General features: G+C 42.9%; 1 protein-coding gene across 11 annotated transcripts in view; it reads right to left on the reverse strand.

The window, feature by feature from the left end:
* The window catches only part of UNC80 (unc-80 homolog, NALCN channel complex subunit), a 168882-nt gene that overhangs the window by 98599 nt on the left and 57514 nt on the right, over window positions 1–12769 (reverse strand). For 8 of the 11 annotated variants that reach the window (XM_083702366.1, XM_083702367.1, XM_083702369.1 and 5 more), the window contains 5 exons: window positions 12346–12515; window positions 11480–11581; window positions 5659–5867; window positions 5249–5355; window positions 4361–4517 (listed from right to left, as the gene is read on the reverse strand). In XM_083702366.1, coding sequence (XP_083558492.1) covers window positions 4361–4517; window positions 5249–5355; window positions 5659–5867; window positions 11480–11581; window positions 12346–12515 — 745 coding nt within the window. The remainder of the gene's footprint in view (window positions 1–4360; window positions 4518–5248; window positions 5356–5658; window positions 5868–11479; window positions 11582–12345; window positions 12516–12769) is intronic. The other 3 variants (XM_083702365.1, XM_083702371.1, XM_083702370.1) reach the window with 1 other exon arrangement.

Raw genomic sequence — 12769 nt, forward strand, 5'->3', positions numbered from 1 at the left:
GGTTTTGCCTACCACATAACAATCATCACAACTTTGGTTGTGGATTGGCCTTAGCCTTAGTTGGAGGGGAGGTTGGAACTCTCTGCCTGCTCCTCCAAGAAAAGGGTGTATCCCAGTAAAGGGATCTGGCAGGATGAGCTTTTGTCTGGACACCCAGGTGGGGTCCAGGACCATAGCACCCGTCAAGACAAGAATTCTGCTGAGAGAATCCTATTTAATATAAGTCATAGGTCCTCCCCGCCTCAGGGCCAACCCCTTCAGTAATACTGCCAGCACATGGGCTAATGCCTAATGCCTATGCTAAACCTCTTACATCTGGAATCAATAAAGTTATGGCCTTATTTGGCCCAAAAGTATTGTGTCTTGTCTGGATCTTAATTATAAAGTCGGGGGGGGGGGGGCACAGTGCCTGGCCACACAGTTAAGGTTGCAGTATAGGAGTAATTCATATTTAAGCTCTAGTAAAACGTGGGGCTAAATGCATGTAACTGTCCACATACTAATACCTAAGCCAATACTAGTAGAAAATGATTGCTGTGGTAGAACAATGTCTGCAGTTGCTGTAATGCACAGTAATGTGGCAGCACTTCAGAGCAGAGATGCACAAATGTCATTCTGAGAACCACGCCACCCTTTTGCTAACTCCTTTTCTTTCTCCAGTCAGTTCTCTATCCTTTAGTGCTTTCCCTAGCACATGCTCTACTTTCTTTCTTTCTCCGCACCACCACCACAGGTTGGGGCTTCCACCTTTGTTATTATGCCTCTCTTTTTTCTGTTTCCCCACCCACAGGTTTCCTTGCAACCCCTTCTTCTCAACCTCTTTTTCTTTGCAATCCATAGCACTCTTCTCCCTGCATCACTATGGGTCTCTGTAACATGGGACCATCTCTGTTTCCTTCATTCTTTTTCTCTGTCTCTCCACCGTCAGGTTTCTATGCACTTCTGTTTCCCTCTCCCCCTTTTTTTTTTTAAAAAAAATATTTTATTAAGGGTTTTCTTGTTTTACAGTGTAAGTGTAATGCCTCGTATTTTTTTTCCCCGTGTAACATTTTTACAAATCCATTTCATTTGTTGAGGCATTAGGGGGAGAAGAAAAAAGAAAAGAAAAAAAAGAAAGAAAGAAAGGAGGGTGGAAGGAGGGGAGATGGATGGGGGTGGAGTCGGGTAGCGGTGTTTCTATTATGCTTAATGTATGTTCCCTCTCCCCTTTTTCATGTTTTCTTTGCCGCACAGGTCTCTCTGCATCCCATTACACCTTTCTCTGCACCTCAAATGCTATCTCTTTGTTCTCCACAACACCACAGATCTCCCTCAGTTATTCTTCCTTGAGACTCTTTTTAGTCAGACCTCCTCCACTCAGATATGGCAAGCAAAGCTTTCAGTCCCAGAATGTCATGGTAAGTGAAATGCAGAAGCTGGAAGGCCATATAGTGTGAATGGCTGGCTGCAATAAACCAGGGCGGGGGTGGAATAAGACCACCCACCATAGCTGTCAACTTACAGATTTGAAAATAAGGGACCAGCAGCCAAAATAAGGGACCTGCAGCCTCACCTGTTCCAGGCACTCCAGTCTTCCTGTCCTCCTGCAGTCTGGTCAAACTCATGCTGGGTAGCTTCGAGAACACTGTCCAACCAACTTTGTAACCTGAGGTTCAACTGAATAGAATCTGAATCCCATGCACCACAAGGCCTATGCAGCCTCAACTTAAGATGGCTCCCCGGCCTGGCCTTGCACTGCAAAGTTTGCAGCAGCACGTGCAACAAAATGGCATCCAGCATTCAAAAAATCCCTCAGCTTGCATTAACTAGCCACACACAAGGCATGCAAGCTCCACCCTCTAGTCATTCTTAGACTTCTTATTGGGTGAGCAACACAGCCAAGCAACACAGTTGGAGCCTCCCTCCTCCCTGGCCGGCAGGGAGGGAGGGAGAGGAGCTGCTTCCTTTGAAATTTAAGGGACATCATTTAAGGGACATTTAAGGGACATCCATTAATAAGGGACAGCAGCGGGACATGGCGCTGGAATAAGGGACTGTCCCTTCAAATAAGGGACACTTGACAGCTATACCACCCACATTCCTCTCAAAACCAGGGAGAGGAGAAGCAATGCTGAAGTAGTGATTATATTAATTGGGAAGGGCTGCAACTCATGGGTGGAGCATGTGCTCTGCATACAAGATGTCCCAGGTTCAACAGCCCTTGTCTCTAGGTAGGGCTAACAGAGACCTGCCCCTGAGAGTTGCTGCCAGTCAGTCAACTATATTGGGCTATGGCCTGACTCAGTGTTAGGTGGCAAACTGCTGCAAACGATGGGTGTTTGGAATTTTCCCAGGGGGCAGCAAAGAGATGAGGAACGGGGTGAAACTGGCCTAGATTAAAGCATAGTATCTACTAACCAATTGATCCCCTCTTAGGAACATATGTACTGCAAGAGGGCTAAAGCTTTCCTCTCTCTTCAATGAGCTAGCCTTTCCAGCTAGCCTGGTGGGAAATGATGTTCAAATCACCAATTCTATGATTCTATCTACCAAAGCCTATATTATGTCCTCCTCTCCCACCATCCTGTCACACTCTGAATAATAATGTGACTGCATTACTGGCACATGGAAAGGTGGAACTGAGTTGTAAATCCTTTGTTTAACTTGCTCTTCCCTCCTACATTGGGCAAGGTGAGTTCCTGAGTGCCCACTTCCATTCACTACAATGGGGTAGTAGAGAGAGGAAAACTTCAAGGTTTACATAATGTATATTGACGGGTGGTCACTGAATAGAAGGACTTATTAAAAACAGCAGTGCTACCTCACCAGAGCAGGGCCAGGTACTGCCAGACTGATGAGGCTCAGTAGACTCGAACTGGAGAGGGCAGAATCACCCATTATCCCTATTTTAACATGATAGCCGTAAGGGCTTAGATTACAATTCTGTTAGCATGAATGTCTCAAAATTAAAAATGAACAATTTCCCATTCAGTTTTAAAAACTGAATTTCCATAGAGGAATTCTAGCACCTGGATTTTGAAATTCATGCTACTTGTCTCCAGCTCACAGTTAAACACAAACATTTCAGCTTTGACACTGAAATCTGTTATACAATGACCTGGGTCCAGGCACTGTACTCTGAGTTCAAATAAGTTAACACAGTAGTCTATTTCCAAACAATAAACCTATTTGCAGCCACAGAGTTTGCACTTCTCAAACAGAAACTCCTCCCCATAGCATATTGAAAAATGCATCTTTTGAAACTGAGGGGACTTTCAAACCAGTTGATGACATGGCACTGGGGTCTGTTCAAAGGGGAGGAGTCAAAGACCAAAGTCCTTCTGACTTAAGTACAGTCAGGAAGAGCCCAACCACTTTTTCCATTTGGACAGCATCTAATATCAAGAGCCACTTTATTTGGTACAGAACCCCTCTTTGTTTAGAAATGCATTGTGTGATGAAGCAATGGCCAAAGGAAAAATACACTGATGTAGTAATGTAACTTTCATGTTTGACAATGCAATATGTAATGTCGGATTGTGTTGAGTACTATGAGTACTATGAGTACTATGAAAAATACAGAGAACAAAACTCATTAAGATGGGATGCTGTGTTCCTTTTCCAATACAAAAATAGAAGAATGTCAAGATGCAAGGTTGTTTCCTTGGTAACAAGCTCACATTTGCAACTGGATGGCAGTGAAGTACTTGGAAGAATACAGTTTCCAAAATAGGAAGGAAGGGGTTTTTTCAGATGCCACTGCTTAAAAATAACAAAGCAATTAATTGTTTGTCTCAAAGAATAGTAATTTTGTTGAGAATGCAGAACAGCATCTCTCTAAGAAATGGTATGAAGACACAAGACATGCAAACACAGAAGAAAAGAGATAATTAAAACACATTTTGTACAGGGTTTTCCATTTCATCAGTGCTAAGCTTTACAGAAGATGGTAGATGATCAATAATGGGAGATAAAAGCTGATGGGTGCATTCATAATTTCACATCAAAGAGTGAAATTAAATTTTAGCATAATATGTTTGAAATCAGGCCCCTGCTTTCAAATGATTTCCAAATTCCCCCCCCCCCCCTAAAGCTAGAGGGCTTGATTTTTTGGAAGTCCAAATGTTATTTAGTTTAATTTATTGGCCCATATTTGCTTTTCCTTCTTGGTTAGAATTACACTGAAATCAAAATGGCGTAAAAAGAAAAAAAGAACAAAAAGGGCTACAAAGTATGCAGAGCCAGAGAGAGAAGCAGAATGAGTTCAAAAACCATGTTTTAAAAAAGATAAAGGATAAATTGATGAAGAAAAGTAACCAAAGAATGGAGTAGGAGAGGGGAAGCAAAAAAGGACTGAAGAAACAGAACCCTGATTTCTAACCATCTTTTTCTTCTGTGTGATGAAGCTTGGATGGATGTCTTCGGCAGGTGCGCCATTTACCAAGACGCTTGAAGAAATTCTCCTCTTCATCTCGTCCATTCTCCAAGCCACTTCCTGGCCCTCCTTCAGACAGCTTCACGGCACTAGTGAATTTCACCTAAACAAAATGAAGGTGTGCCATTCATTGTTAATGCTCCTTCTTTAGCTTCTTCTGATGTAACAGTCCCTCATTCCCATTCTTCTACATGCAACATTTTGAAGCTCCCAGAAGACTTACTGCTAAGTGCTGTGGCATAAGTTGAAGAATGAAACACCACTAGGGTCTACTGCAAGACAAAAACTCATGTGCCTTGGCCTTATTTTGCTGCTAAATGTGGGCAGCTGGAGTCCTACAAGGAAAGACTTGCTCTTTGAGCACCTCTGCTTCATGGCCTAAGGGAATGGATTTTCTGCTTTTTTTTCTTGTCAATGTCCCAATATGCACATAGAAAAGCCATAATGGATTATGACTCTGCATAATGGGAAATAGCAACCTACCTAACACATCTGTGGATAAAAGAAATGGACAACATTTAGATACTTAAAACCACCCACAAGCATTAACAAGTGTAAATGATGCTAACTTAGAACCCATACATGGCTCCTTCCCAGAAAAAGGTGGTTTTAAGAACAATCAAGTACGAGCTTCCAGTAGGGTTGTTCCTAGTCTTTGTGTTGCAGAACAAATTAAGAGACTGTCATCTGTATTGCGAAGTGCACATTTTCCATCCTCAGACTTATTCAACTGTTACTGGTCATCTACAAGGAGTGAGACGTGATAAAAACAAGTGCACTATACATATCTCCATACTTCTTCATCTCTCTATGAGTTCAAGGAAACTTATTAACCTTGGAACTCTGCCGGATGAAAGAGAGCCGGTCCACAGAGCTGATGTCCAGAAGGTCTTCCACACCATCTGCCAGACCAGAAAGGGATGAGCGTTTCAGCCAATTCCCTGTTTGTACAGAGAACATAGAAAAATGTGAGCATGTGTGTGAATCTACCAGAAGTAAATGTGGGTACCAAAGAAGCTACATCACATGACAAAAGGTTGGCACACATGTTTTATATGAAAGAGGTTTTGTACAGAAATGGATGGTAATAAATATGGAGGAAGACTGAATAATATATATTCTCCAGGTGATGGTAAAATATGAACAGAACATTTCTCTGAAAATGTCTGTGCACTGATACATGGAAAAATAGAAAATATATTAAATGTTATATGATAATATCATGTGAAGAGGCATACATTTACCTAAGGGGAGTTTGAGTTTCTTTCGGAGTGAGATCCTCCTTGAGCGAGAGCGGGATCGCCTCTCAGTGGTTGCCCCTGAGTGTGCAGTTGTGCATTCCGAGGTATCCTGCTCCGACTGGCTACTAGTATCACTCGCTGCACTCTGAGATTTGAACATCTTTCGCCAGAAATCTTTGCGCCCTAGGGCTGCTCCTTGCATCTGCTCATCACTGCAATGGAACAAATTGCATGGTTCATAACGCTTAGCCAAATGTACCCAGGAATGCACAAAGAATGGGAGCACCTTACCTTTTCTACTGTGCTCTAGCGGTCAGAGGATTGTGTGACATTTTGTTAGCTTTCTTTGGTGCTCAGCTTTGTCAAGAATAGGCTAGTAAGGCACAACATTGTTCTACTTAACATTTGCTTAGTGCTCTGGATTCTCAGAGCAATACTCAGTACATGGTCCTCTGATCCTTACAACAACCCTGTAAGGTAGGCCAGTGTTACTATCCCTGTACTGCAAATGGCGGGCAATGCCAAGTATGAGAGAGAGGTTTTCCAAACCCTCTTGATATAGTAAGAGGCTGCATACACAGCATGCTGTAGATTTAATCCTGGGAACTGTAGCTTACCCCTCCGAGAGCTACAATTCCCAGCATCAGGATTCTTTAGGGGTGGGGTGAGCTTTCATAGAATCATAGAGTTGGAAGAGACCACAAGGGCCATCGAGTCCAACCCCCTGCCAAGCAGGAAACACCATCAGAGCACTCCTGACATATGGTTGTCAAGCCTCTGCTTAAAGACCTCCAAAGAAGGAGACTCCACCACACTCCTTGGCAGCAAATTCCACTGTCGAACAGCTCTTACTGTCAGGAAGTTCTTCCTAATGTTTAGGTGGAATCTTCTTTCTTGTAGTTTGGATCCATTGCTCTGTGTCCGCTTCTCTGGAGCAGCAGAAAACAACCTTTCTCCCTCCTCTATGTGACATCCTTTATATATTTGAACATGGCTATCATATCACCCCTTAACCTCCTCTTCTCCAGGCTAAACATGCCCAGCTCCCTTACCCGTCCCTCATAAGGCATCGTTTCCAGGCCTTTGACCATTTTGGTTGCCCTCCTCTGGACACGTTCCAGTTTGTCAGTGTCCTTCTTGAACTGTGGTGCCCAGAACTGGACACAGTACTCCAGGTGAGGTCTGACCAGAGCAGAATACAGTGGCACTATTACTTCCCTTGATCTAGATGCTATACTCCTATTGATGCAGCCCAGAATTGCATTGGCTTTTTTAGCTGCCGCATCACACTGTTGGCTCATGTCAAGTTTGTGGTCAACCAAGACTCCTAGATCCTTTTCACATGTACTGCTCTCAAGCCAGGTGTCACCCATCTTATATTTGTGCCTCTCATTTTTTTTTGCCCAAGTGCAATACTTTACATTTCTCCCTGTTAAAATTCATCTTGTTTGTTTTGGCCGAGTTCTCTAATCTGTCAAGGTCGTTTTGAAGTGTGATCCTCTCCTCTGGGGTGTTAGCCACCCCTCACAGTTTGGTGTCATCTGCAAATTTGATCAGGATGCCCTTGAGTCCATCATCCAAGTCGTTGATAAAGATGTTAAATAAGACCGGGCCCAAGACAGAACCCTGTGGCACCCGACTAGTCACTCTTCTCCAGGATGAAGAGGAACCATTGATGAGCACCCTTTGGGTTTGGTCAGTCAGCCAGTTACAAATCCACTGAGTGGTAGCATAGTCAAGACCGCATTTTACCAGCTTTTTTACAAGAATATCATGGGGCACCTTGTCAAATGCCTTGCTGAAATCAAGGTAGGCTACATCCACTGCGTTCCCTTCATCTACCAGGCTTGTAATTCTGTCAAAAAACAAGATCAGGTTAGTCTGACTTGACTTATTTTTCAGAAATCTATGCTGACTATTGGTGATCACAGCATTCCTTTCTAGGTGCTCACAGACTGTTTGCTTAATGATCTGCTCCAGGATCTTCCCTGGTATTGATGTCAGACTGACTGGGCGGTAATTATTTGGGTCCTCTCTTTTCCCCTTTTTGAAAATAGGGACAACATTTGCCCTCCTCCAGTCTGCCGGGACTTCGTCTGTTCTCCAGGAATTCTCAAAGATGACTGCCAGTGGTTCTGAGATCACATCTGCCAGTTCTTTTAATACTCTTGGATGCAGTTCATCTGATCCTGGAGACTTGAATACATCTAGACTAGCCAAGTATTCTTGTACTATCTCCTTAGTTATTCTGGGCTGTGTTTCCTCTGCTGAATCATTTGCTCCAAATTCTTCAGGTCGGGCATTGTTTTCTTTATCGGAGAAGACAGAGGCAAAGAAGGCATTGAGGAGTTCAGCCCTTTCTGTGTCCCCTGTTTGCATTTCACCATTTTCTCCTCTGAGTGACCCCACTGTTGATATTTGTGGACACGGAGAAAGCCTTTGACAATATTTCCTGGAGTTTTATGAAGAAGAATTTACAGGGGATGGGGGTTGGTCAAGGTTTTGGAAATGGTATATAGGTGCAATTTACAGTGGTACCTCGGAAGACGAATGCCTCGCAAGACGAAAAACGCACAAGACGAAAGAGTTTTCCGTTTTTTGAGTCGTTCCGCAAGACGAATTTCCCTATGGGCTTGCTTCGCAAGACGAAACGTCTTGCGAGTTTGTTTCCTTTTTCTTTAAGCCGCTAAGCCATTAATAGTTGCTAAGCCGCTAAGCCGCTAATAGCCGCTAAGCCGCTAATAGCCGCTAAGCCGCTAATAGCCATGCTTTGCAAGACGAAAAAACCGCAAGACGAAGAGACTCGCGGAACGGATTAATTTTGTCTTGCGAGGCACCACTGTATTCAGAACAAAAGGCTACATTAATTGTCAATAATGTAGTGACGGAAGAATTTAAGATAGAGAAAGGAACACGACAAGGTTGCCCAATCTCCCCTTTGCTTTTTATATCCATCCTGGAGGTTCTCTTAAATATGATTAGAAGGGGCCAATTGGTTAAAGGTATACAAGTCGGAGCTAAACAGTACAAATTGAAAGCATTTGCCAATGAGCTGGTATTGACATTACAGGAGCCAGAATCTAGTACTAAAAGAGCATTGAAACTGATTCAAGAATTTGGTCAGGTAGCGGGATTCAAGTTGAACAAGATGAAAACTAAGGTTTTAGAGAAAAATCTAACAGTGACTGAGAGAGAGAGCTTTCAGAAGGAGACAGGATTAACACTGGTTAAGAAAGTGAAATACCTAGGGGTTAATATGACTTCCAAGAATGTGAATTTATTTAAAGACAATTATGAAAAATGTTGGATGGAAGTGAAAAAGGATTTAGAAATATGGTCAAATCTGAAGCTATCACTGCTAGGCCGAATTGCTGTGATAAAAATGAATGTATTGCCAAGGAGGTCCTCTGGCTGGGCCGGGACGATATGGGATTGAGGGGGCAACTCCCATCTCTTGCGGGGGTGCAATTGGTGCCAGCACCGTCCGTTAAGAGTTTGGGTGTAATCTTCGATACCTCCCTCTCTATGGAGGCGCAGATTACAGCTATAACAAAGGCGGCATTTTTTCATCTCCGCCAAGCTAAGCAGTTGGCCCCTTATCTCTCTCGCCCTGACCTAGCCACTGTGATCCATGCGACGGTCACCTCCAGACTGGATTATTGTAACTCGCTCTACGTGGGGCTGCCCTTGAGACTGACCCAGAAACTCCAGCGGGTGCAGAATGCCGCGGCAAGACTCCTTATGGGGTCTTCACTGCGAGATCACATTCACCCAGTACTATACCAGCTGCACTGGCTCCCGGTGGAGTACAGGATCAGGTTTAAGGTGCTGGTTTTAACCTTTAAAGCCCTATACGGCCTAGGACCCTCGTACCTACGGGACCGCCTCTCCTGGTATGCCCCACAGAGAAACCTACGGTCTGCAAATAATAACATCCTCAAGGTCCCAGGCCAGAGGTTAGGCTGGCCTCAACTAGAGCCAGGGCCTTCTCGGCTGCGGCTCCAATCTGGTGGAACGCTCTGTCACAAGAGACTAGGGCCCTGCGGGACCTGACATCTTTCCGCAGGGCCTGCAAGACAGAGTTGTTCCACCAGGCCTTTGGTCAGGGCGCAGCCTGACTCCCTCCTCTGGCAACCTGCATAGAATATTGCTTAATTGGTTGCCATTAATTTGATTTTAATTAATTTTTATAATGAATATTTTGAATGTGTGATTATTTGATTGTTTGATTATTTGATTATTGTTAGCCGCCCTGAGCCCGGCTTCGGCTGGGGAGGGCGGGATGTAAATAAAATTTATTATTATTATTATTAAGGATGCTGTTTTTGTTTCAAACATTGCAAATTTTGGATAAAATGGATTGTTTCAAGAAGTGGCAGAGAGATATTTCTAGATTTGTCTGGCAGGGCAAGAAGCCTCGAATAAAATTCAAGATATTAAATGATGCTAAAGAAAGAGGTGGATTTGCCCTGCCTGACCTTAAACTTTACTATGAATCAGCCGCATTTTGCTGGCTGAGAGAATGGCTGCTTCTTGAAAACACTGACATTTTGGACCTAGAAGGTTTTCATAATGTATTTGGGTGGCATGCATATTTGTGGTATGATAAGGTCAAAGCACATAAATCGTTTAAAAACCATATTGTCAGGAAAGCATTGTTTAATGTCTGGATAAGATATAAGGACTTGCTTGAAAATAAAACTCCAAGGTGGTTGTCACCAATGGAAGCGAAGGCTCAGAAAAAGCTTAATATGGAGGCCAAATGGCCGAAATATTGGGAAATTTTGGAACAAGAGGGAGATAGATTAAAACTGCAGAGTTTTGAAAAACTAAAAAACAAAGTGTGAGACTGGCTCCATTATTACCAAATAATGGAGGCATACAATTTGGACAAAAAAATGGCTTCCTGGTGGAAAAATCAAAATTGGAAACAGAACTGTTAGATCCTAAAACTAAGAACTTGTCAAGAATGTACAACTTGCTGTTGAAATGGAACACTCAGGATGAAATGATGAAATCAGCTATGATTAAATGGGCACAAGATGTTGGACATAACATTATGATGGCTGACTGGGAACAGTTATGGACCACAGGTATGAAGTTCACGGCATGTAATGCCTTAAGAGAGAATATAATGAAAATGATTTACAGGTGGTACATGACACCAGTCAAGTTCGCAAAAATATATCATTTGCCTGATAATAAATGTTGGAAATGTAAAGAGACTGAAGGTACATTCTTTCACCTTTCACATGCCCAAGGATTAAGACTTTCTGGGAGATGATCTATAATGAAATGAAAAAGGTATTTAAATATTCCTTTTTGAAGAAACCAGAGGCCTTTCTCCTGGGCATGGTCGGCCAATTGGTGCCAAAGAAGGATAGAACGTGTCCGAAAAACACGTAATCATGCACACACACACAGCACTGAGCCCAGAAGTGACTGAAAACATTACTAAATGTGTCACAAAAAAGGTGTAACAGGATGGGGCAGGGCATAATGGGGTGGGGTTGCTTATACACGATTTGCCAACACACGCAGGGGCCGGGAACAAAATATTATTATATTATTTCACAAATGGATTCACAGATGACCCAGTCCCACATTCCATACTTATCCATGGTTTGAACAATTCATGATGGTAGCCTGTCTGTTGCTGTTCTTACGCTTAAATTTAAAGCGTCGGCACAATTCATGCTCAGAAGGGTGAACATTTGTGGGTTACATCAATTAAGGCTAGAATATCTAATGGTGGTGACTAGAATGCTTACCAGATTTATTGGGAAGACTGAATATACCTTTGAGTTCCAAAATATTTACTTACTGCTCTGGAGTCTGCATTGGGCGGCTTGAGATGTAACTGCGGCATTCATCGGGAGCTGAAGACGGTTGTCCTTTGTCAATGACAACACTTCCCACTTCAGATCTATGCAGACGAAACAGCCACATGTACAGTAATATTTTTTTTGAAACCCCTACCTTGTATTCCTGTAATATGAAGTTGGAGGTCCATGTTCCCATTCTAGGAATTGCCTCATCTGTATGCACTGCAATCACAAATCTGTCATGACAGGCAACATGCACCGAGGTGCTCAAAATGTGCAATAAATAGTTGACGATCCACTTTTAAAGACTCACAGCTTGATTCATACTCAGATGTAAGTCCCGCTGTGCTCAAGAAGACTAACTCCCCAGTAAATATGCATAGAATTGCAACATAAACATGGATAGGACCACACTCCACTTTCCAAACACTCTCTAGAAAGAAACAAGCCTGCAGAGTGAGCTTTAAGTCTGGATCTCACAGGTACAAATTATGATCAAACTTGAGGTGTCTGCTTAAGTCAAGAGTCCTTCAGTCCTGCTTTGTGGATATCTAATGGGGCAGTCTTTGAGATGATGAATAATCTGTGTGCAGCCCTTAAGTGTGCTTCAGAGCCATGGATTTCATTGGACTTCAAGCACACTAAACTGTGCTCTCTGTTGCATCATTATCAACAAAGTCTGAAGGAGAAGAATTGTGTTATAAAAGTTTTTAAGCCCTAGCAAAATTGTGTGAATATCATTTATCTCCTTACTCCTGCATACTCCTTATGCTGAGGTGCTTGGTTCTGCACATTTGCATTAGGGGAAAGGTAAGACAGGGCATCACTCGAACATCTCTGTGCGTTTTGCACTTCGGTTACAAACCTTTTACTGCCTGATGGTTTGGGCTCCTGTTCAGCTGTTTCCTCTGCTCTTCTTCCTGGTATCAACTTCTCAGCACTATCCAAAAGGGCACTAAGGGCTACTCTTCTAAAGACATTCCCATGAGCCTCCTTGATAAACTGAACCAGTTGTCGGATGTCACAATACAATCCCTATGGAGTGCAGGATTAGAAAGTGAAAAGGAAAAAAAGAATGAAAGATTTAATGTGTTTGGAAGCCAATTGAAGCAAACATCAGAATCATTTCCCCCGAGTCATGCTTTGAAGCAATATTGGCCCAAGCTTCGGTCCTTTCGTTTTCAAGCAGCCGTAACTAAAAATCTCAAAAATATGAAGTAAATTTAACCAATAAAGTGTTTTGGCTTTTTCAAGAGTTGCCATCATCTCACCCAACATGGAAAAAACTC

Source organism: Podarcis gaigeae (assembly GCF_964106915.1).
Source record: "Podarcis gaigeae genome assembly, chromosome: 1".
Classification (NCBI taxonomy): domain Eukaryota; kingdom Metazoa; phylum Chordata; class Lepidosauria; order Squamata; family Lacertidae; genus Podarcis; species Podarcis gaigeae.